Source organism: Vipera ursinii, assembly GCF_947247035.1.
Source record: "Vipera ursinii genome assembly, chromosome: Z".
NCBI classification, from domain to species: domain Eukaryota; kingdom Metazoa; phylum Chordata; class Lepidosauria; order Squamata; family Viperidae; genus Vipera; species Vipera ursinii.
The window spans coordinates 104,055,524-104,080,903 of record NC_139517.1 but is presented as its reverse complement, the minus strand read 5'-3'; the positions used below and the strand labels follow the sequence as shown (position 1 = coordinate 104,080,903).

At 40.4% G+C, this 25,380-nt stretch overlaps 1 protein-coding gene across 5 annotated transcripts in view; it reads left to right on the top strand.

The window, feature by feature from the left end:
* Window positions 1-25,380, top strand: part of CACNB2 (calcium voltage-gated channel auxiliary subunit beta 2) — a gene marked incomplete at its 5' end in the record, with an annotated part of 225,721 nt that overhangs the window by 75,766 nt on the left and 124,575 nt on the right. For 2 of the 5 annotated variants that reach the window (XM_083376249.1, XM_083376245.1), the window contains one exon: window positions 7,932-7,979. The exons of the other annotated variants lie outside the window; for them this stretch is intronic. In XM_083376249.1, the coding sequence (XP_083232375.1) occupies window positions 7,932-7,979 (48 nt within the window). Of the gene's footprint in view, window positions 1-7,931; window positions 7,980-25,380 lie in introns of those variants that run through there. 5 annotated transcript variants of the gene reach the window in all.

The following is a 25,380-nucleotide window of genomic DNA, read 5'->3' as shown; positions in this document are numbered from 1 at the left end:
CTTGGCCATGACTCCTATATGATCTTCAAAACTGAGTCATGAATCCAGGAGGACGCCTAAATTGCGTGCCCTATCAACGGGAGGTAACACCTCTCCTCCCATAACCAAAGATGGAACCTCTTGGACAAGCCGAGATGCCGGTACATAAAGCCACTCAGTCTTGGCCGGGTTGAGGTGGAGCCTGTTCTTCCCCATCCAAATCCGTACCACTTCCAGGCAACAGGACATCACGTCGAGGGCATCACTGGGTTGGTCCGGGGTAGAGATGAAAAGCTGGGTATCATCAGCATATTGATGATACCTCACCCCGAAAACACGGATGATCTCACCCAGCGGCTTCATATAGATGTTGAACAGGAGGGGCGATAATACCGACCCCTGAGGCACCCCACAACTAAGGGGTCTAGGGGTTGATCTCTGCCCTCCTGCCAACACCGTCTGCGAACGGTCGGAGAGGTAGGAGGAGAACCACCGTAAAACAGTGCCTCCCACTCCCAACCCCTCAAGACATCGCAGCAAGATACCATGGTCGATGGTATCAAAAGCCGCTGAGAGGTCTAATAGGACCAGGACAGAGGAGTAACCCCTGTCTCGGGCCCGCCAGAGATGATCCACCAGCGTGACCAATGCCGTCTCCGTGCTGTACCCGGGCCTGAAACCCAATTGGTACGGATCCAGATACCGTATATACTTGAGTATAAGCCGAATTTTTCAGCCCACTTTTTGGGCTGAAAAATCCACTTCGGCTTATACTCCAGTGAACAAAAAAAAAAGAACTTCCACCCCCCAGTTTGGAGAGCTGCTGCTTTCATCAAACATGGACGAAGGCAGCAGCTCTCCAAACGGGCGGCGGTGGTTTGGAGAGCTGCGCGCGCAGCTCCGCCGCCACCTCTGCAAGCCTCCGCTGAGAGAATGCGGTGGAAGCTTGCCGCCCATTTTCTCGGCGAAGACTTCTTTCAGGGGATCCAGCCTCTGCCGCCCCATTCTCTCAGCTGGGCAGCTGAGAGAAGGGGGCGGCAGAGGCTGCATCCTCCGAAAGAAGTCTCCGCTGAAACGAGAGAATGGGGCGGTGGAGCGCTCCGCGAAGTATGGGGCGGTGGAAGCTTGCCGCCCATTTTCTCGGCGAAGACTTCTTTCGGGGGATCCAGCCTCTGCCGCCCCTTTCTCTCAGCTGCCCATACTTCGCGGAGCGCTCCAACGCCTCATTCTCTCGTCTCAGCGCCCATTTTCTCGGCGAAGACTTCTTTTGGGGGATCCAGCCTCTGCCGCCCCCTTCTCTTAGTTGCCCAGGCAGCTGAGAGAAGGGGGCGGCAGAGGCTGCATCCCCCGAAAGAAGTCTCCGCTGAAACGAGAGAATGGGGCGGTGGAGCGCTCCGCGAAGTATGGGGCGGTGGAAGCTTGCCGCCCATTTTCTCGGCGAAGACTTCTTTCGGGGGATCCAGCCTCTGCCGCCCCTTTCTCTCAGCTGCCCATACTTCGCGGAGCGCTCCAACGCCTCATTCTCTCGTCTCAGCGCCCATTTTCTCGGCGAAGACTTCTTTTGGGGGATCCAGCCTCTGCCGCCCCCTTCTCTTAGTTGCCCAGGCAGCTGAGAGAAGGGGGCGGCAGAGGCTGCATCCCCCGAAAGAAGTCTCCGCTGAAACGAGAGAATGGGGCGGTGGAGCGCTCCGCGAAGTATGGGGCGGTGGAAGCTTGCCGCCCATTTTCTCGGCGAAGACTTCTTTCGGGGGATCCAGACTCTGCCGCCCCCTTCTCTCAGCTGGGCTCTGCCGAGACGAGAGAATGGGGTGGCAAGCCGCCGAGAGAATGCGGCGGTGGAGCGCTCCAGTGGAAGAATGGGGCGGTGGAGGCTTGCCGCCCATTTTCTCGGCGGAAACTTCTTTCGGGAGATGCAGCCTCTGCCGCCGCCTTCTCTCAGCTGCCCAGGCAGCTGAGAGAAGGGGGCTCCAGAGGCTGCATCCCCCGAAAGAAGTCTCCACTGAAATGAGAGAATGGGGCGGTGGAGCGCTCCGCCGAGAGAATGGGATGGTGGAGGCTTGCCACCCATTCTCTCAGCAGAGACTTCTTTCGGGGGATCCAGCCTCTGCCACGCCGCACCGCGCCAACAGCAAGCCACCCCATTCTCTTGGCGGAGCGCTCCACTGCCCCATTCTCTCAGCGGCTTGCTGCCCCATTCTCTCGTCTCGGCAGAGCCCAGCTGAGAAAAGGGGGTGACAGAGGCTGGATCCCCCGAAAGAAGTCTCCACCGAGATGAGAGTACGGGGTGGCAAGCCGCCGAGAGAATGGGGCGGTGGAGTGCTCCGCTGAGAGAATGGGGCGGCTTGCTGTTCTCTCGGTGCAGCACGGCAGAGGCTGGATCTCGTGAAAGAAGTCTCTGCCGAGAGAATGGGCGGCAAGCCTCCACCACCCCATTCTCTCAGCGGAGCGCTCCACCACCCCATTCTCTCAGCAGCTTGCCACCCCGTTCTCTCATCTCAGCAGAGACGTCTTTCGGGGGATCCAGCCTCCACCACCCCATTCTCTCAGCAGCTTGCCACCCCGTTCTCTCATCTCAGCAGAGACGTCTTTCGGGAGATCCAGCCTCTGCCATGCTGCACCGAGAAAAAAGCAAGCCGCCCCATTCTCTCGGCGGAGCACTCCACCGCCCCATTCTCTCGGCGGCTTGCCACCCCGTTCTCTCATCTCAGCAGAGACGTCTTTCGGGGGATCTAGCCTCCAGCTGCTGCATTTCCCAGCCTCGGCTTATACTCGAGTCAATAACTTTTTCCAGTTTTGGGGGGTAAAATTAGGGGTCTTGGCTTATACTCGAGTCGGCTTATACTCAAGTATATACGGGTAATCAGTTTACTACATTCTCATTTTCTTTCTCATTGTTTATTCTATTGTTCCATTATTTGCTACTGTAATACTTGCATTTCTTTTCATTTTTCCACTTTTTAAATAAATGCCTAGAGTAATCCCACTGCAAGTTAGGCAGCAAATATATTTATAAGAATAAACAAATAATGTTAGCAAATATATTAAATAAGTTAATTTTTTTAATCTGATAAGAAGTTTTACATGCGTCATAGAGTTTATTTCTGTTCAAGATTATTGGACATTTAAGAATGTCTATAATTTTTCTGAGTAAATCCATGTACAATTTTGTAAGTAGAAAGATCCCTAGAAAATGTTTTGCAATATTTTTAGAGCTGCAATACTTTTCAGATAAATTTAGGTAGAAACTCTGTTCCCATCTCTGCTTGTTTAAGGTTTCAAACACCAGCTTCTCTTATACACTGTAATGTATCTAATAAAAGTAATTCTTGATTGAGGGTCAAAGTTGGAAGCAGAATGTTAGTTATTAAGCAATGCAGTCATAACGTGGAATGTCACATGATTGCATCATTATCAACAACAATTCTGGCAGTCCTGATTGGTGCCCTGACTCTCTAAATATATGAGTTGCTAAGTGAGAAAGAAGGGAATCCCAGATAAGGATTGCGGGAATTCCATAAGGGAACTGGGGCGGGGTGAGGTGGGGTGGGGGAAAGAGGCTGTCACAGTGTGAAGCCACCATGCTCTGGGAAGTCCTAGCAGCACAGAGCAAAGTCGTCATGCATCCAGGCAGCACAAAGGAGTTTCTTGGACATGCTAGCCCCAGCCCAGCCATGCAGAACCTGGAGTTACCTTCGCCACTCTGTTCTCGGAAGCTCGTGGCATGCAATCCCAGGCTGACCGTTGCCATTTTCTTGCTCCAACAGCTGATAAGGCATGCCTGGCCTGACCATTCATGAGGCATCTGTTGGCTACATGAAGTCATCTCCTGAGGTCTCACAAGGAAACCACTCTACACAACCTGGGGAAGAAAGTCTTGTGTGGCCAGCAGTTACCTTACAAAGGACCAGGCACGGCATACTTGGTCAGTAGCAAGAGAAAGAAGACAGTGAAGGTTAGCTATGGCATCAGGGGCCATTGAGTGCAGAGGGCAAAAACAAAACATAGATGGGTTGGTGGAGGAGTTGAATGCCAAATGCATGGAGATGCTGCAATGGGCCTTTATTTAGTGACTAGTCATAAATCCCTTCTTTTAGTGCCAGCATAAATTCAAAGTCATTGAGTGAATATGCTAAAGCCTTTGATTGTGTGGATCATAACAAACTCTGGCAAGTCCTTAAAGAGATGGGCGTACCAGACCATCTTATTTGTCTCTTGAGAAATCTATATGCGGGCCAAGAAGCAACAGTGAGAACTGGACACGGAACCACTGATTGGTTCAAAATTGGGAAAGGAGTCCGGCAAGGCTGTATACTGTCGCCTTGCCTATTTAACTTATATGCAGAGCACATCATGAGAAAGGCAGGGCTAGATGAATCAAAAGTTGGAATTAAGATTGCTGGAAGAAACATCAACAACCTAAGATATGCAGATGATACCACTCTAATGGCAGAAAGTGAAGAAGAACTAAAGAGCCTCTTGTTGCGGGTGAAGAAGGAGAGTGCAAAACTTGGGTTGAAACTAAACATTAAGAAAACCAAGATCATGGCATCTGGCCCTCTCAATTCCTGGCAAATAGATGGGGAAGAAATGGAGGTAGTGACAGATTTTATTTTCCTGGGCTCCAAGATCACTGTAGATGGGGACTGTAGCCAAGAAATTAAAAGACGCTTCCTCCTTGGGAGGAAAGCCATGGCAAATCTAGACAGCACACTAAAAAGCAGAGACATCACCCTGTCAACAAAAGTGCGTATAGTCAAGGCTATGGTCTTCCCAGTTGCAATGTATGGCAGTGAAAGCTGGACCATAAGAAAGGCTGAGCGCCAAAGAATTGAAGCCTTTGAACTATGGTGCTGGAGAAGACTCCTGCGAGTTCCTTGGACTGCAAGGCGATCAAACCGGTCAGTCCTAGAGGAGATCAACCCTGACTGCTCTTTAGAAGGCCAGATCCTGAAGCTAAAACTCAAATACTTTGGCCACCTAATGAGAAGGAAGGACTCACTGGAGAAGAGCCTAATGCTGGGAAAGATTGAGGGCAATAGAAGAAGGGGACGACAGAGAATGAGGTGGCTGGATGGAGTCACTGAAGCAGTAGGCGTGAGCTTAGATGGACTCCAGAAGATGGTAGAGGACAGGAAGGCCTGGAGGAACATTGTCCATAGGGTCGCGATGGGTCGGACACGACTTCGCAACTAACAACAACAACAACAAATCAAGGACTACCTGTAGGAAAACAAATTACTTTTTCAAAGTGTCTGACTTGGTGATCAAGTTGTGAAAACACTTTTATTTGAGAGATTTAATTATTTCCTAAAATAGGTGTTTTAGATGAGAAAAAATGAAGAGATATATGTTTAATATATTTTAAAAGACTTTTCTGTCATCACTAAGAAGTAAAGCCGGAGTCCATGTTTTTACAAGTTGGCTGGCTGCTGTAGAAGGGAAAAGAAGGAATTTTTTTCAAGCTTGTCAGGATTATGATAGATACTTTTTGCTTCACAGAGATTGTTTCTCTTTTAACTTTAAATTTAGCTGTCATTTTCCATTCCAATAAATTTGACAGAAGGCAAAATATTTCTAAAAGATAGGATGTAGGAGCTTTCTTCACTTTTGTTTCTCACTCACTTTCACCTAGGTGCCAGTTTAATCATTGTTTACCTTTTGTTGAGCTTCAGCCAGCTATGGTTGCTACTGATGCCTTCAAATGATTTAAAACTGTGATGATACATATACTTCAAAACTTTAGACTAAAACTTAAAATGAAGTAATAGAATGTAAAAATAAATTCAGATGCAGAATTCTATATTTAAATTTTACAAAATGTGTCTCAAGAAACTTGATTTGCCTGTAACAGACATGTCAAACACAAGGCCCGGGGGCCAGATCCGGCCCGCGAAGTGGTTTCATGTGGCCCGCGAAGCCATCCTGGAAACAGTGAGGGAACGGCCCCCACTGCCTTGGCCCTGGCCCAGAGACCCTCAGATCTGTCCCACTCCTGCCCAGGTCCCCATAGGCACCCTTGATGCGAACGATGTAGAGCTGGCCACGCCTACCCAGCAGGCCATACGCACTCTAGCCACACCCACCCAGTAGGCCACGCCCACACTGGCCATACCCACCCAGCCCCCTGAGGGCAACCACAATGCTGATGCGGCCCTCAATGAAATTGAGTTTGACACCCCTGGCCTGTAATACAGTGAAAGTTCACAATCTGAGCATGTTAATAAAAGTAATCTCTTTTATGCTATTATCCTCAATTTATGATGATAATTGGAACTGGAATTTCCATTGCTAAGTAATGCAGGACCTCATTGTTTAGTGATAGGAAGGGCGAGAGAGAAAGGTTTAAAGTAACCCAGCTGTTTTTTATGCCTAAAGTGGGGCTAGAATTTTCCTGATTTCCAGCCTAGTGCTATAACTACTAGATCAAATTGCAAATAGGGTGCAAAGGTGACCATGTGATTATGAGGTGCTGAAACCGATTGCAAATGTAAACAAATGACAAAGTGCCCAGATTGTGATCACATGTTTGTGGGCAATGCTGGGATGGACAGATCTTCAAGAACAGGTCATAATCACATAACCATTCAGCACTATCATAGTTCTGAACATTTGCTGAATGAATCGTCATCGGTCAAGACCATCTGTAATTTGATCTTATCTAGAGAACAGTGTCGAGTTCTAGGTCCTGCCTCTCTAGAAGTTTAGAATACAAATTTCAATAATTTCAGAAGAGTACAGAAGAAAATAAACCCTGATTTGTAAAACCAGACCTTTGAGGAGAACCTTTGACATTGGCTTGTTAATTCTGGAGGGAAAATGTTGTGCAGGATGTGTTTTACAAAATATAAGAAAATATTCTTATAAGAATAAGAAATTGAAATAAATAGAAAAATGAATTGAAAATAAATTGAATGGTCTGTAATAACAGGAGGATAACTTTTGCTTGAAAATTAGAAGAAATGTCTTGAGTGTGGTTTCTGTGAGTGTGGTTTCACCTTAGAATCCATGACTTGGGGAAACACGTCTTCTTTGCTACAGTTCTTTTTGCTGGGTTCAGGATTCTTTTTTTAATTTCTTGCAAGAAGTGGCAAAATGATCCACAAACCCCTTTGATTTGGGTCCCATAATTGCTTTAATATATATATGGTCATATGTGACTATTTTAGTATGATTTTAGAATCTTTTCAATCATTGTCAACAAGAGGAAAACATTATGCAGCTGCAGTTCCTAAGCTAGTCAGGTATTGCAGCCAGTTAAAAAAAAAATCTCTGCCTGCAATTCATGTGAATCACGTACTGTAAGACAAAGCTTCTGATAATTTGTGCAGTGGTTCTGTAGTCCAAAGTACCCAGAGAGAATTCAAGTCTAGATTCAGTCTTTTTTCAGGTTTGGGGGAGGGGAATAAATAAGGAACAGAAGTGTTCAATATTGTTCAGAGGTAACACTGAATCAAAGATGCTCTTTCTCGTTTCTGTATTGAAATGAAGCCTGAAATAACAGCAGCAGCAGCAGCAGCAGCGGCAGCAGCAACGGCAGCATTAAGAAATCATGCACAAAAAAGGGAATTTTGAAAGCTACAGGCATAGGATTCTCTATGTGATTCTTTTCTAAGTTCAGTGCAGGTAATATAAAACCTTAAACTAGGAAAAGATTCATCTCTATGATGCATTTTAGTGATATATAGGGATGCTAAAGACAGAGACATTTTGTAATTATATATTCAGCTGAAATAGAAGGAATTGATTTACTTAAAGGAACACACATTAACATACACTGTTTCATCAGCCGCAAGGGCACATTTAACAAAATTGCTTGGCTGAATGTTTTTTGTACCTGTTCTCCTTTTCTGGGGCTGGAGAGTAAAGAGGAATGGCCAGTGTCTCAGAGGAAATGACAAGACAGACTGAAGCTCGGTGAGACCCTATACTGAGTGTTATCTGCTGTCCTCTTCATGCAGTGCTGTGGGTTGGCACACCGGCGGCGAGTACGGGTTTCGTATGTAAGTTTCTGATTGTTTTAGAATGGTGCTGATTGTGGAGCTGAACATAGCATTTTGGTGATGCAGTTTGCTTCATGTAGGTGCTTTGAGACATGTTTGCTGGGTGAAACAGCCACTTGAGCAATTTTTTTTTTTGGCACAGACCTTAAGAACCATTTGAACAGGTAATTCTTAAAAAAATAATAAATAAGGAGGTTCATAAAAACAGTTTGATAATTGACATTTCTAATAAAAATAGTAGGATTAATTAATATATGTGTATGACAATTAGGACAATCTTTATAAATCCAGTTGTCATTTTTCAAGGAATAAATGGAATTGAGAAAACTAGGTTCAGCATCATACCATGTGAGAAAACTGCATTTCTTTTATTTTCCAATGAAATAAGCATAGTGGCAACATATGGTATAAGTGTTTAATCAGGTTCTAGTATTTTCTAGAATAATCAATCCTCTATTGCAAAATGGCTGTTAGAAAAATATATTTTGCTGTGGAATTTAGCAATAATATATATATATATATATATATATATATATATATATATATATATATATATATATATATATATATATATATATATAAATTACCTGAAATTGAAAAACTGGATAGTTATTTGAATGTACTGAGGGATACAGTTAGTTGATATACCATCATTTAAGCAAATCGTGCTGTAAGTTATTTTTTCATCACAGTAAAAATACAATGGAAAAATAAAAGTTATGGAATATGGCTACATAGGGTTTCATTATTTATTTATTTTATTAATAATTAGGTCTTAATTAGAGTAAAGAATGATGCAATGTTTTTGATAACACATTTCATTTCATTTATTATTGTGGGGCCACCAAGATCAAAATAATTTCAAATTGTTTATTTTCCAACCTGTTTTTAAATAGGATTTTGTTCTTTGTAATTAATAATTTTTATTTATATTTAATGGGTGATGCAATGGTTGAAATAATGTGTTCCTTTAATTATGAGATAATAGACAAGGTAATAAAAAGGAATTAACTGTGGTTTATACTCTGTATTCTATGTAATGTGATCTAAATAATGAAACAATTGCAATATAACAGCCATAGTATTGATTAAAAATAGTGGTCAATATTTTTTATAAATGAAATACTTAATCCCATACAATTACAACATCACTACTGATATAGATGTAAGGCCCACATAACTTTGCAGACAATATAAGAGAGCACTGCCATATTTCAAAAGAACTACACTTCCATTATTTTTAACCATTGAGTTTTCTGAACTATTTCTTAGGGATAAATGCTACATTATTAATGCCAGATTAACAGGTGAAATGACTAAAGTTGATATGTTAGTATGTCACAAATGAAATCTAGGATTTTTTATGTACAGCAGTAGGCCAATCAGCCAATCATTAGGCCAAAATGGAAATGGTGTTGCATTGTAGTCTTATGTCAAGACTATATGAAAGTCTGAAAATGACATAATTATTATTACTATTATTAGCATTACTAGCCATCTAGATTGCAAGCTTGTAATTATGATTATCCTATTTTAGGTATTTAATTTCTTTAGATTGGTGTGACAGGTTCATATTAAAAATAGCTTAAAATAAGGCCTTTTGCAAATATTTTGATCGGTTGCTTAAATCTCATTATATTTTCCCAAACTAAAATTTCTTAATAAGAAATACACTTCTTCTCAGACTACAAAATCGAACTGTTTAAATTTCTCATCTAACTGAGACCATTATATACTTACTATAGTACTATAGTGCTTAATATTTCTCCATTGTTTCATTTATTTCTATGATTAGAATTCTTATAGGTTATGTTCTGTATATATTTATATTCTCCATGGGTAGTGGAACACCAGATTGTGTGGATATGGTCATTCAGAAGACTAAAGGTAATCTGTTAAAACCTCATCAGCCAGAGAGAGAGAGAGAGAGAGAGAGAGAGAGAGAGAGAGAGAGAGAGAGAGAGAGAGAGAGAGAGGGAGGGAGGGAGGGAGGGAGGGAGGGAGGGAGGGAGGAGAGAGAGAGAGAGAGAGAGAGAGAGAGAGAGAGAGAGAGAGAAGGAGGGACGGAGGGAGGAAGGAAGGAAGGAAGGAATATTTGTCCAGTGTCTAAGGCAAATGTGTTGACACACTTGTAACTGTGATCGAACTTGTAACTCTAATATAGTTACACCCAAATGCTAATTTTACTTCTTTGCCTTCTTAAGGTATGGTATAACCAATTGTACCAGGGGTGTCAAACTTGCAACATCACGTGACATGTCATGACATATTGCGTCTTTTTTCCCATTGCTGGCAATGGGGTGGGCATGGTTTTGCCATGATGCATCTGGCCCGTGGGCCGGCAGTTTAACACCCCTGAATTATACCAATGTCCAAGTAAGATGGTAAACTGAGAACATTTGGGAAATTTTAAAAATGAACTTCATAGTAGGTATAGTTTACCAATCTATTCTGGTGAATGTTATGGTATACTATGTTGCTGAAAATTAGTTGATTCATTTTGAAAACAAGAATGAGAACTGTACATCACTTATATTATAAGTGATCTGAATTTCCAAGCTTCTATATAACTATATGCAGGATTTTTTTTGTCATAGAACGCCCAGAATGGAGTTCTGGCACCTTTTTTGGATGGAACCTTGTAGGGTAGGCAAGGCTGGTAGGTTGTATGACGTGTGTGGGTTCCAGCACCTTTTTTTTTTTTTACAAAAAAAGCACTGATTATATATAACCCTTGATGTACAAGACATTAGCAGGCTTAGAAGAAACTCAGCACAATATCCTTTTCCTTCTCACTCTCTTTTCTTTCCTATACTCTTCCTGGACTGAACATAAAAAGTGGGCAAGAATGCTGTGATTGACTTGAAGTAAAAATGTTGTCCAGCAAAAAGCATCATAAACTGCAGTCACATGACTATGGGATGCTGCAAATGGTGACAAATGCAGGTCGGTTGCCAAGTGTCCAAAATGAAATCAGATGACCATGGCCCAGAGGGATGTATATCAGAACTTCACATCTGAATCATAATTATCTTTTGGGGTATGCGTTGTAACTTTAAATGGTCGCTAAGTGACTAGACTACCTGTATTGAAAGGGGGAAATGGCTTCTTGGAGGTAATTTCATCTGGTAGTCTTGCCAATTTCATCTGGTAGTCTTGCCATTTCTATATTCCAGAAGTCAGCATAGGCAACATTTATCTTTAAAAGGAGGTTTAGAAAATGATATTCAACTGATTGCTGCTGTGAAGTTAATAAAAATCAGTGAATGTTGCCTATGCTAAAAACAGCAATTTGGGTTCCAAACCTAAATTGACAACCAGTCCAAAATGGATTCACATAAGCCGTTTCATTCAGGAAAACTAACTGGATTACAAGATAGTATCTTAGATAGTATCTTAGAAATTTGATAACAATTATGTAAATCAAACAGGTGGAAAAAAATCAGAGAAGAATACCATAATCTTTGCTTTTAACATAGTTTTAAAGAAAGAAGAATAACATCCAGATAGATAATTCTGATATTAAGTTCAGCTCTGTTTTTCTTTTAAATCTGAATCAGGATAAGCCATGGACAGCCAAATGCACTGTTTTTGAATGCAGTGGTAGAGAGAATGAGGAACAGTGAGTTGAAGCTGATACTTAAAGTTGAATGATACCTAATTCTAAGGGAAGTAGGAGAATGTCCTTTTTGGATGAAACTTCATGCTTCTACAGCAGTAATTCTCAAACATTTTGATTTCAGGAGCCCTTTACATCCTTCAAATTATTGAAGACCCCAAAGAGATTTACTTTATGTAGGGTAGGTTTATCAATACTTACTGTATTAGAAATTAGAACTGAGAGATTTAAATTATTTATTTGATTTCATGGACTTTCTGAGTCTCAAAGGCTCCTAGGGGTTCCTAGACCATAATTTGAGAAGAGTTGTTCTACAGCATTGATGGTGAACCTTTGGGACAAGGTAGTCCATGGTGTTACAAATTAAGAAATGCCTAATTTGACTCTGCTGTGTATCATCCTCCCCCCCCCACACACAACAAAAACAATTCTGTCTTTTCTCTCCCCCTCCCTTCAGCCTGCATCTAGGCCACACTGAATATCAGCCCTCCATTGTAGCCTCAAGGCTGGCATTGAAGTAGAGACCCATGCCTTAACTTCAGCCCTAGAGCCACTCCTGCCACTTAAAAAAGGCTGCCTCAATGCCTCATGCTTATGAGCCTTGGGGGAAATGGTGCAATTGCCCTCGCAGCACAACACTCCTTAGGATCTACTTGAGGATCCTTTACTTTTAGTTGCTCTGCTATTTCTGCTGAGGCTTCCCTGGGTCACACAAAACCTTCATTCTTGAAGCAGCTTTGGAAAATGCTCTCCAGTAGCCTCCAAAAACCATATGAAAGCACACCCCCTTTTTGTACAATTTTCAGGACTTCTGGAGGATCATGTCCTTCTCTGGAAGGTTCTGGAGGCTGTGTAAGGAGAATCCTTATTTTTGCATGACCTATGCAGCCTTTGAAAATTGCATTAGAATAGAGCATGCTATCAGGAATAGTTGCTGGGGTTGGTGAATGCTAGTATGTCAACCAAAATGTTGTGGCATGTTATTTATGACATGTGTCATAGGTTCCTCATCACTCTTGTATAAGAACATGTTTGCAGTCTGGAAGTGCTTATTAATATGGCATTGACACAGTAGGATTGCAGTGTAATAGTTGTATCACCTGTAGCTTGATTGGGCCATTTCGGGATTAGTTTGGTTTACAAGAACAATTGAGATCCTGTTGTAATTTGTGAAGTCACATGACCATACTAGTTAGGGACAGTTCCAGCAATCTTGGGTGTCATAATTCAGTGAGGACTACATGGGTCATTAAGTAAAACTTCATGTGACTGTGGTTTCCAATTTCCTGCTAGTTTCTCCATTGTGGGAAGTTGGAAAGAGATATCGGAAATAGCAGTCATGTGACTTTGCTGCAGTATCATAATTATGAGCCAGGCCTTGACTACCCAGTTCATGATCATGTAATTACAGAAATGCTGCAATGGCCATAACTCTAGTACTAGTTGTAACTGCTACTCGTTCAGCATCATTGCTGATTGTGAATCAGTCTAAATTGGGCATCAAACCGTGTCATGTGGTGTGTTGCAACGTATCGCGACTTTTTCCCCCTTGCTAGAACTAGGGTGGGCGCTGCTTCCGTGTGACGAATCTTTCCCATGGGCTGACAGTTTGACACCCCTGGTCTAAATGAAATGATCAGCCAGTGCAGATTACTCAAATAGCCTAAAAAATGCACAAGTTGTCCCAGCCAGCAGATCCCTGCAACAGGGCAGCCAGACATGGTCCTCTCTCACTGCTGCTTTTGCCCAAAGTGCCTGGCACAATTTCAGAAGCAACATTGAATATGGAGCAAAGGAGCAGACAGAGTTCCCAAAAGTTGGCAGGGCTTGCCTTGAAAGGGCAGGCAAGGAGAGAAAGCAGAAGAAAGGATGGCCAATAAATAAGTTACATAATCTGGAGAAACCAAAGGAAAATACTGATGGAACTACTGTCTGCTCAGCAAGGAAAAAAGAAAAGCTGACTTAATGGCTCTTATTGACAGTCAGCTTCCTAAAATCTAGAATATATCAACCTATATATGATTTTTTTAAAAAAAAATCAGTCTGTAACTGAATAAAATACTGACATTGTGTTAATAAGGAAATGTTCCCTTGCTAAAGGACTACATGTTTCACAGTAAAAACAAAAATCTTAACTAATTTGTTCAGTATCTCTTCATTTTTGAGTCATGAAATTTTTTTATCAAAGTTTGGAAAGGCTTCATTGCCTCTTCTTGTGTAGCACTTAAGATTATTTTACATTGTTAGTCCAATTAAGTTACGATATAAATCAGGGGTGCCAAACTGCTGGCCCACGGGCCGGACGCGTCAACCGGAAGCCGTGCCCACCCCATTACTGGCAATGGCAAAACTGTCCTGATACGTTGCGCGACGTCATGTGACGTCGCAAGTTTGACATGTCTGATATAAATTGATCATGGAAGCACTACTTTTACTGTTTGCCACTTTGATGTGACTCCCTAGTAGTTTTCTAACTATCTCTGAACTTTAACAGTTTTGTAACAATTCTGCTACTGAGCAGTGTCTTCTCTACAGCAATTTCTCTCTGTATTGTATTGGTACTTTATATTGTTTCCCACAGATTCATAACTTCAACACAGGAGTTAGCCTATGTTAAGACAAAAAAGGAAAATGTTTCATTACTAGGTCTGAGTAATATCATCAGTGCTTTGATGGTGGTATCTAATCTGGTAATGAAATATCTGGAGGAAAACAGCCAAGCTCAGCGAACATCAAGAATCCAACAATTCATCCCAGACTAAATATATTACTTACTACTAAAAGGTCAGATCTATTATTTTGTTAAATAACCTGAAATGATACATTTTAAAAATATTTTGGAATATTTTGTTATATTGCTTTGTTGCTTTTATAATGCTTCCCAGATAATCACCAGTGAGCAATAGTATAAAACAAAGTTTCCTTTATGTTGATATCCATATTAAATACAATATAGACTTACATTGCTGGTTAAAAATTTTCTGAATTTTTTGAATTTTCAAAATATCTGCATAAATATGAACTAAAATGCAATTTGTCCTCTGCACAAGTCCTAAATCTGTATAAGTGCGTTTTCAATCATTAGCTAACATTGCATTGAATTCAGTAATAATTTCACATTTGTGCTGTTATCTGACCTGTTTTATTTTTCAGCTAGCTCTGGAATGAAACATCCTAATTACAAAACTGCAGTGTTCAAAGAATGCATGTTATGCATTTAGTAATGTTCATTAGAAAATAATCACTCTATTCTTGTTTTAAGGATTTAATATTTTGAACTATATATATTCAAAGCTTTTGGACTGCTTTTGATTAAATATCAACACTTAAGTTCTGAAATATAATTTTGCTTATAATTCATCAAAAACTTCGCTTTAATTTCTAAAATTAAATTAGGAAAAAATGGACGTAATATATTTAAAGAAACTTATGTCTGGTTTGCCAGTGCCTGAAAATGGATTCTTCCAAATGTTAGGTGAAAATAGTCTGGCCTGTTTGCTCAGTGAGAATGCAGAGGTCTTGTATAATCCGATTTCAATCAGCTCACACTAATCACTACTGATAGTTGCAAAATTTAGCCTGGATCTGCTTTTGTAATCTAGATAGACAGAAGTGAAAGGAAAGAACGGATGCAAAAGGAAGGAAATAGAGAGTCTGATTTTTCAGTTTTTGCTTTGTCTTCTGGGGCTTCTCTTGAAAACAAGTCCTATTGGTTGTTAGGTTACCAGCCTTTTCATTGTGGAGATACATCAACAACAGGTGCACAGTGAGGCAGCAGCAGTCCTTGTAAATGAAAATGTGCAGGAGGTAGCAACAGGTATATACAACTGCTTATATTACATTATTTATGGAAACGGAGATCTTAATTCTTTTTTTATGTCAGTTGTATCCTGAAATTCAGAAATATTTAAGTTAAGCAATAAATCCTACTGGAAGCCAATTTTATTAAGCTCTGAAGACTATTTGATTTTAGCATTTATTTTGTAAATCTTGGGTAAGTTAAATTTCAGAGATTTTATTAATCTGGTACAGTATATTTTGAGCCTAGTAAAAAATAAACTTCAACAAGTTTTTGTTTCTATTTTTTAAAAATTTGCTTTATCAACTTTTGGGATACCTAAAAACATACAAAAAAATCAAGTTTGTGTGTTTAGTTTTCAATTTTCTTGATGGGATGAAATATTAAGAAGAAAAACGATTTTCTAAATTGTTCTTTTGTTTGATGTTACCTGTTCCTGCATCATCTTGGCTAAAAGACTTTATACATTTGGATAAGAGAAACATTTGAAACCTGATTTTCCATGCTGGTGGAGTTGTTGCTGGTCATCTCAGCTCTGCATGTTGCCATGCTAAAAACGCCAAAGGGTAAAAATGTATCTTGGGTAAGTAGAAAAAGCATACCAAGAATATTATTCTAAATGTGTATTGCTAAACAAATACTGGTGAATAAAGAATCATTATATAAATATAGCTTTTTATCTTCGTTATATAATTAGGTTTATTCAAAAGCTCAGTTCTAGAATTGTGTGTGCGTGTGAAATCATTTTGTGTATCTTTCTATGCAAAAGAAAGATGTATATCTCTTCATATTTCATGCTAACTATTCATTGTGAAATAGTATCCAAATGGTTTGACATTTTGATAGATTTTGTTGATGAATATATGCCCATTTACATTTGTTGGTAAACTAACTTTCTTGGCCTAATAGCTTTGTTAGTTTTAAAGTTTGCTCATAATTCTTTACCTGCTATGGTTTAGGGTTGGTTGTCTTTTAAAGTACTGTTATTGTTGAAAAAGTAGACTTGCAAATAGCAACTATATTTTGTCTCTTAATTTAATCATTCTTTGTAAATAAATGTTATATACATTTATTGTATATAACATATACAAAAAATAGTGCTATAGAGATAAATTGATACAATATATAGATTACCTGCCTATATTTGGTATTGTCCTGCTCTGACCAGCGATATATATAATTTTATATGGTGCGGTTTTGAGCAAACATACCTAAAGTGTAAAATGCATTGCTTCCAATAACTGTATTTCTATCCTAGAAGTATGTCTCCTCCCTCACTATTTGAATCATACATCTATGCTGTAGTTTGCATAATAGAATATTAAAGTTTTTCATATTTTCCAGTCATGTAATCAACTGTGGGGCATCTTCTTGCATTTAGACCATTTTTGAACTATTTTAGACCAGAATATGTATTGACAACATAATAAATAGAGCAGCCAGGCAATGCAATCCTGTTTCAGGAGTAACAAGCACTTCAAATATTGAAACTTGGTATCAATTAAACAGTAGTGTAGCTTCTTTTAGTCTGTTCCCTAAGAAGCATAAAAAATGATTTGTAGATGAGGGAACTCTTATTAATAGCTGTCTATTCTTTCACCGTAAATCATGTGTTGCTTATCTTTATCATCATAGTTGCCCTCTTTTTTACATTAGGATTATTAGACTGTGTTCAATATTGCTAATTAATATTAGGTTGCATACATACAGTAAGGACATTCTGTGAAAGTTCTAATGCTTCTAACAATAGGTACATTGTTAAGAAGGCTGTACTATATTCAGTTGTCTTTTTTGTATTACAATAATGGCAAAGATATAGAAATGGTGCATTAGGGGTATGTGTGAATGCGTATATATTGATCATATTGGTAATTTCAGTAGTTTACACATAGCATTTCTGTTTATATCTTATTTTTACTATATTTAAAAAATAGCAGAGATTAAATTTTAGGTTTTCTAGCAATAAGTAGATCTTTACTCCTGAGTTTCATACTAAATTGTAATATTTGGTATACAAGAAGCCCACTTGTAAATTTGACTATGCCTACTTATGTTTCTAAAAATATTCCAAATTATAAGGGCCAATCATATAACTAAATAATAATTGGGATTGTGTTGAGAAGTAAATATATGAGAGTGCATATGAATTTGAAATGGATGAATTAGATACAGACTTGAGTTTTGTACTCCATTTTCCCAGAAAGAAAAGTTAATCTGTTTATATAACTGCAGAAATTGCACTCTTGATTGCATGCATATTTTTCTCCTCCTTTAATTTCAGTTATGGAGGACTACCAAAATTTGATGATTTGAAACTTTATAAATAATTTATAAGAGGTTTTTTTACCTGATGTTTGTTGCACTGTTATCATTCTTTATTTTTCTGGGCATGATTATGCTCTTTAGAGATTGTGCAAGTTAGAGTACAGGGACATACATTTTTTTCAGCTCAAGAATCACATGCATTTTGGATGATATTCTATGGGCTGCATTCTTATTGGTAGTCTGGGCCAAATACAGAAGTGCCAGGATCAAGGTAAAATGATTTAGTTTAAAAACAATTTATCAGTCAGACAAATTATTTTTTTTTTGTAATTTTGGCTTCCTACTGGGGGCTTTTCAAGGCTATCACTTTCTGTGGGCATGTTTAACCCTGCACTCAGATTGTGCTGTCAGTTATTTTTAATACAACTAGAATGTGTAAGATTGTGAAGGAAAAATTAAGCCCTCAATCAGAATTTTTCCACTGATTCAGAAAGATACCTGTTTTGTATAAATCTCCACCAGTTTTGCAGTTAGAGTTAAGGATGTGTTTATGAAATGGTTAAGGACACAGAATATACATACAGTTCTTAGAGATCCCCAGAATATGATGTGTTGAATGGTAGGGCATTTTTTCCCCTGCCGAAAAACTGCTGACTCTGCTGCCAAAAGCCAAATTTCTTTGGCAGCATGCTCCCCAGATTTGAATGGGATTAACAAGGATTGACCCACAACATCCCTCAGATGACCATGTACTTGCTTGGGAAGAGAAATCTAGAGTGACAGGAGAGTTGGGTCTCAATCTTTTTCAGTTGCTGCCTTGTATTTTTAGGTGCCCCTCTGTTTTTAATGTCAAAGTTATTTGTTAATAGCCTGGCTGAATGCTGATTTGCTTTATATCTTTTTGCTTGATTACAAATGTAAATTTTCTTCATCTTATTTTGGGTTTCAAAATATTTTTTCATTCACCACAAGGAAAAAATGAGGTTTTTTTTTCCTTTGCAATGAAAGTGGTTCAATTTGATTTATACTGGATTTTTACTCTAAGGATTTTGTATTTTACTAGTTTTTCTAAAAGGACTAGTAACTGTGAGAGGGATCTTGGATGCCAGTGGACAACCACTAAATGTGAGCCAGCAGTGTGCTGCAGCTGCCAAAAAAGCCAGCACAGTTCTAGGCTGCATTAACAGAGGGATAGAATCAAGATCATGTGAAGTGTCAATACCACTTTATAGTGCCCTGGTAAGGCGACACTTGGAATACTACATCCAATTTTGGTCACCACAATATAAAAAAGATGTTGAGGCTCTAAAAAACAATGCAGAGAAGAGCAACAAAGATGATCAGGGAACTGGAGGCTAAAGCATATAAAGAACTGCAAATTGGTTATGTCTTAATTTAAACATGATAGTAATGTTCCAGGGGTTGCCACAAAAAAAGTCAAGCTATTCTCCAAAGCAGGGCTTTTCAACCAGTGGTACGTTTATCACCTGTGGTACATTGGCACCTGGCAGGTGGTACGTGACCATCCTAGAAAAGTGGTAGTAGGGGAGGGGAATGAGCTGAACCGGTGGCCGTACTGCACAAGAGATGGCTAGAGCTGCAGGGATGTCAGGGCTCAGCGGAGGTGCCAGGATCAGCGCTTCTTCAGGGCTTTCAAGGGTCAGTAGAAGCACCAGGATCAGCACTTCTTTGGGGCTGTCAGGGCTTAGTGAAAGCACCAGGATCAGCGCTTCTTCGGGGCTGTCAGGGCTCAGCGGAAGCACCAGGATCAGTGCCAGGCTCCAGCTGGAGCTCGGCATTGATCCTGGCGCTTTGCTGAGCCCAGAAGAATGTTGTAGCATCTCCAGGGTCTTGTGATTTACATTCAGATGCTTGGCAACTTATTCATATTTATGATGGTCACAGTGTCCAAGGGTCATGTGAAGTGACCAAAACCTGCTGCAACCACCCAGCAGATAAGGGGGAATAAAAAACACCCCCACCCCACCCCCACTGCCAATCCTCAACAGAAATGCTCACAACAATGAAAACCTTGGACAGGAGGAAAAGCGCTGCTGGGCGGGCAGGCAGTTGTCTTGCTCGGCTGTGGTTGGGGGGGCACTTTTTTCAGTGCCATTGTAACTTCGAACAGTCACTAAACTAATTGTTGTAAGTCGAGGACTACCTGTGCTTCATCACTTTTTTCCTCCTTTTTTTTTGGTCATCAAGTTTTTGACACCTTGCTAGGCGACTGGTGGTACTGGTATATTGCCATATCCTAAAAGTGGTACAATGGGTGAAAAGGTTGAAAAGCCCTGCTCCGAAGCACCTGAAGGCAGGACAAAAGCAACGGATGGAAACTAATCAAGGAGAGAAGCAATCTAGAACTAAGAAGAAATTTCCTGACAGTTAGAACAATGGAACAGCTTGCCTCCAGAATTGGTGAATGCTCCAACACTAGAAGTTTTTAAGAAGAGAATGGACAACCGTTTGTCTGAAATGGTATAGGGTTTCCTGCCTGACCAGGGAGTTGGACTAGATGACCTCCAAGGCCCTTTCCAACTCTGTTATTCTATTCTGTTCTGTTTTATTCTAACTCCATTGCTTCATTTTATTTTATTTTATTTTATTTGTGTGTGTCTCTCTGTGTATCTTATTTTTAAAAAGATGGGAGATTTCTCCCTTTTCCCCCATTTATTCTGCTGTGAGAATCATTTTCTAGGCTTCTTCTGTGGTTATTTTGTTATGAACATGTACTCACAAGCTGCTGTTTAGACTTAGAGTTAAATAAAGAGGCTAAGGACACATTCCAGCTTTGTCAGGCTTTCCCTTTTCAGACTTGAACCTTGATTTTAAGAGTCATTGGCCCTTTTTCATAAGCTTGGGTGGGAGTAGATAGCATAGTCATCCGTGCATTCTATGGAGGAAAAGAAAAGTAGTCTGAAAGGGAGATATATAGACATCAGGATGCTGAACAGACTTTTGGAAACTGAAAGAGGCATTTTGGTCCAGGAGTGAGGGGAAGTATCAGAAAGAAACTCAGAGTAATTAGGCTAGATGTAAGTTCTGGTGGAATATTGCTTTGTCAAGCTTTCAAGATTCATTACATTAACCAACTAGCAATAAAAATCTTTCCAGAAATCCAAGTGGTTCTTGTTTGCTGAGTAGCCACCTTTTGACAGTTGAATTACTTTTAGTGTTAGAACGTATTTTCTAATACTGAACTGGAATCTACTTAGCTGTAATGTAAAACCATAGTTTTGCAGTATATATTTTGGAATGAGAGAAAAGGCCTTTAGTTCTGTGACATCTCTTAGACATTTGAAGAGTGTAGCCTATCTCCTTAGTTGTTCTTCTCTAGTCATTGAGGACTTCAGTTTTGTGGGATTTTTTTAAAGCATTGTATTTATATGGGTCCAGTCAGACTAGTTTCTTCAGTTCTCTAATATGCAATTCATTTGATTCTGCAGATTCAAACTTGGCCACGGTAGAATGGTATTCCCTGATATTTCTATTGGTTGCAACCTTCAGTCCTGCCTTTTTTATCCTGATGTTAATAATTTCCTGAGGGAACATATACTTTTTTATTGCAGAAACTAAACCAAAATAGGAGGTGGATTAATTTTGCCTTTCCTTCGCTACACGCTAACATTTTACCATCCTCATTCAGCAGAAGTATACTTTTTTTTCCTTTTGCCTTTATTTTAAAATATCTGAAAAACGTTTTTTTGTTTGGTGTCGTTCACTGATTTCACCTCATATTCAGCTCCTAGCTATTTGTGTGTATCCTTTTGTTGTGATCTGGCTTCCTTTTAATTTTTGTATATGTCTTTCATCAAGCATGTATTGGTAGGAACTCGATAAAAGAATATTAAAGAAAGCTAAGATCCAACATCATTTAGTGTCATTATCAGTAGAAAAATGCTACTTTAGAGATTGTTCTCTCATATAAGGGTAATGCACTTAAATCCCTCACCTTTTTAAATCAAAGTTATCACCTATATTATTGTTGTGATTCAGGGTCAGCCTGTGGGTTCGGCATTTGGGTCGGATGATTCAGAGGAGGAGGAGGGGGGTGTTGGAGAGGTTGCTGAGGGGGTTGGAGAGCTTGCTGATGAGAGCCCTCAGCCAGGCCCCTCCCACCTGGTCACGACGCAGACCCAGCTGTGTGAGCCTGACAGCGTGGATGAAGATAACCCACAGCTGGCCCTGTTCAAGGATGCCCGACACAGGAGGCAGTCAATCAGGAGTAAACAGAGGAAGGCAATGGGGCACCTTGGAAGGAGGCAGAGAGAAGCCACGCCCTGAACTGTATAAAAGGGGAATGCGTGGGAGGGCTGGTTTGCTGAAGGCAACCGTTTGAATAGTTCCTGTTTCATGGTTCGTGTTTGCTCTCTTTGCTCTGTTTATGTTTTTATGTTAATAAATTTGGCAGGCTTAGTTCCAGCCTCTTGCCTTCTTGTAAAAGGGGTTTTCCCTGCCTTATCTGCAGGACCGGTAGCAGGCTGGTACAGAACAATTATAGACCTGCAACTTGTGTATAATGCTAGTGAGCATATGCGCACAAAAGAGTAGCTACTTGGCATTTGCAAAATAAATTATGGTCTGAGCTACTTATATTGCAGTTCATGCCAAGGATTAAAGCAATATATTTCTAAATTAGTTTTTAATTAAATACAATTTAATTTACTGTTAATTTATTTTTTCTGAACTGGACAGTAGTTTGTAATTTATAACAAAAAAGTGTTTTTTAGATGTTGCAAAATGTAGTACAAATTCATTTAAGCTCATTCAGTGTTCTAATAAATAAGCTTTGGAGATTCTATAACGCTTGATACTGTATCCTGTAGGCTTTTGCTCAAAGTCACACTGTGAACATAAAGTTACCTTCTTTATGTTCAGAAATGTAGGTTTATATCTCTAATTCTGAAAGGCACTCTTAAGAAAAAAAAAGGAAATTTACATTATCTCTGGAAAACTTCCCTTATTTTGGTAATGTCTTCTAACTGACAGATTTGTAGTCTTAAACTTGAAATGGGGAGGTTGCAATTAATTAAAATGTTGTGAAATCTATATCTAGAGTGAAAGGTAAACGTTTCCCTCTCCAGCTAGGGCCTGGTGCTCATCTCTGTTTCTTGGCCAAGGGAGCCAGCATTGTCCGAAGACCTTTTTTGTGGACATATGGCCAGCTTGGTTATATACCAAGGGTGCACAAAATGCTGTTACCTTTCTACTGAAGTGGTACCTATTAATCTACTCACATTTGCATGCTTTCAAATTGCTAGGTGGACAGGACCTGGAGACGAATGGGAACTCACCCTGTTGTGGTGCTCAGGTCTCGAACCCGAGCTGTCTGCTTTCCAGCTGACAAGCTCAGTGTCTTTAACCACTGAGCCATCTAGAGTAAATCTAGAGTAATAACTCATTAGTAAGATTTGTAAATAGTAAATGTTGTATATATTGTTAGAACTTATCTCTTGATGATTAATATATCCATATAGTTCTCTGGGCAAGGAACAAAAATGTTTATTATTGACTTCCTCTGAAATGTTTTTTCCTAAATCATTTCAGCTTTCTCACAGTTTTGGGAAGTAAAATAGGAAATAAGTCTAAGAATGGACTTCCGGTTGACTGAAAATTATTCCTATAAGCTTAAATTGTCTAAGCAAAAGCAGTTTCTTAAAGGTGGAAAAAGTATGTCATATTATTTACAGTTTCATACATCTTGTTACAAAAAAGATGTTGAGACTGTGGAAAAACTGTAAAGAAGAGCAACTAAGATGATTAAAGGCCTGGAGACTAATACATATGAAGAATGGTTGCAGGATTTGGGTTTGGCTAGTTTAGAGAAAAGAGGGCCTAGGGGGACATGACAGTAGTATTCCAGTATTTGAGAGGCTGCCACAAAAAGGAGGGGGTCAATTTATTTCCCAAAGCACCAAAGGGGCAGGACAAGAAACTATGGATGGAAACTAATCAAGGACAGAAGGAACATGGAATTAAAAGGAAACTTCCTAACAGCGAAGACAACCAGTGGAACAGCTTGCCTTCAGACATTGTGGGTGCTTCATCACTGGAGGTTTTTAAGAAGAGACTGGACAATTACTTATCTGAAATGGGAGCTTCTGCTTGAGCAGGGAGCTGGACTAGAAGATGTCCAAGGTCCCTTCCAGCTCTTTTCTGATTCTTACCAGTAGTACATTCCCTTTGGATGCTTTCATAGAACTTCATTATCAAACAATGTTAACAGTTTGGATATAAGATATAAAGGATTACCATCCACACATAAGCAGCATTTAGAATAATGGAAGATTTGTCCATTATTTATTACATTGCAAATCATGTCAGAAACGTGGAGCTAGATCACGGGTCAGCAACTGGCGGCTCCGGAGCCGCATGCGGGTCTTTCAGCCATCTCCTGCGGCTCCCAGTCCTCTGCCATGTGCAGTCAAAAAAAAAAAAAAAAGTGGGACTAAAAAAGTGCAACCAATCAATTCAAACCTCTCATGGAAAAAAAATCAAAACTTGCGAAGCTTGAATTGATTGGTTGAAGTTCTTTGGTTTGTGGGACTTCCCACAAGCTGTTTGTGGGTCTGCCCACAAACCTCTTTTCTTCTTCGGACTGCACATGGCGGCAGCAGAGGAAGAGACAGGAGGACTGCTGGAAAGGTGAGTGGGTGAGTCAGATGGGGTGTGCCAGGGAGGGGGAGTTTGTGTGTGTGTGTGTGTGTGTGTGTGTGTGTGTGTGTGTGTGTGTGTGCGTGTGTGTGAACGTGCATACCTCCAAATCCGTTCATTGCCAAGGTTTCTTCCCAGTGAGTAGGGTCCGCTAGAAAGAGGTGATTTAGCAGCTTCGTTGGTCATCCCACAAGCTTTCTCTTACCAGTTTTGCTGGATGCGGAAAGACGCAATCCCCTTTCCTGATCTGTACCCTCCCTAATATCCATTGGGCATCACTGTGTCTGTTAGAAGGAAAGAAACCAAAAGCCACCCCTTTCACATTCCTCCAACCTTTTGGGGAAGGAAAGATTCCCCTCCCCCAACCATTCCTTGCAGAAGAAACTAAGACTGATGAGCCGCATTTATTAGGAAGCGGCCCCTCTATTCTGGAGAGCCAGCAGGGCCCCTGCTTTGCTTTTCCTACATCAGCAGGGCTGGCACTCCCTTAGCCTGGAAAAAGAAGAGTAAAAAACTCAAAAAGATGGTTCCTGCTAGCGGCAGGGAGCTGTGAAGGTTGGTGACTCGGGAGAAATGGCCAGGGAGAAGGTGGTGTCGGAAGAAGGATAAAAGGAAAGCTTTTATCTCGCTCTCTCATTCACTCACACATTCCTCGCAAAAGCTTCTCTTGCTCTCATTTTCTCACATTTTGCTCTAAAAAGCCTCTTTCACACTCTCATTCACTCACACTTTGCTCAAAAATGCTTCTCTCTTGCTCTCATTCACTCACCAACTCGAAAGGCCAGCCGTGGCATCTCCATTGACTTCCATGGGGACGCTTGGCAATGAAGGGGCTGATTAAAACCGCTCCTGCTAGTGCTGCTACTGCTAACTTTTTCACTTGCTGCTTGGTTCAGATGAAACTGGAGAATCCCCGGATGCCACTGCTGGGGGTGGAGGAGGCTGCCCGGGTTCAGCCATAGTGGAAGCCAACAACAGTAGCGGTAGAGGTGGTGGCGAGAGAGACACTGGAGGTCTGCCACATCTCCATCAGCCTCCGCCTTTCCCGCAGAAACAAATCC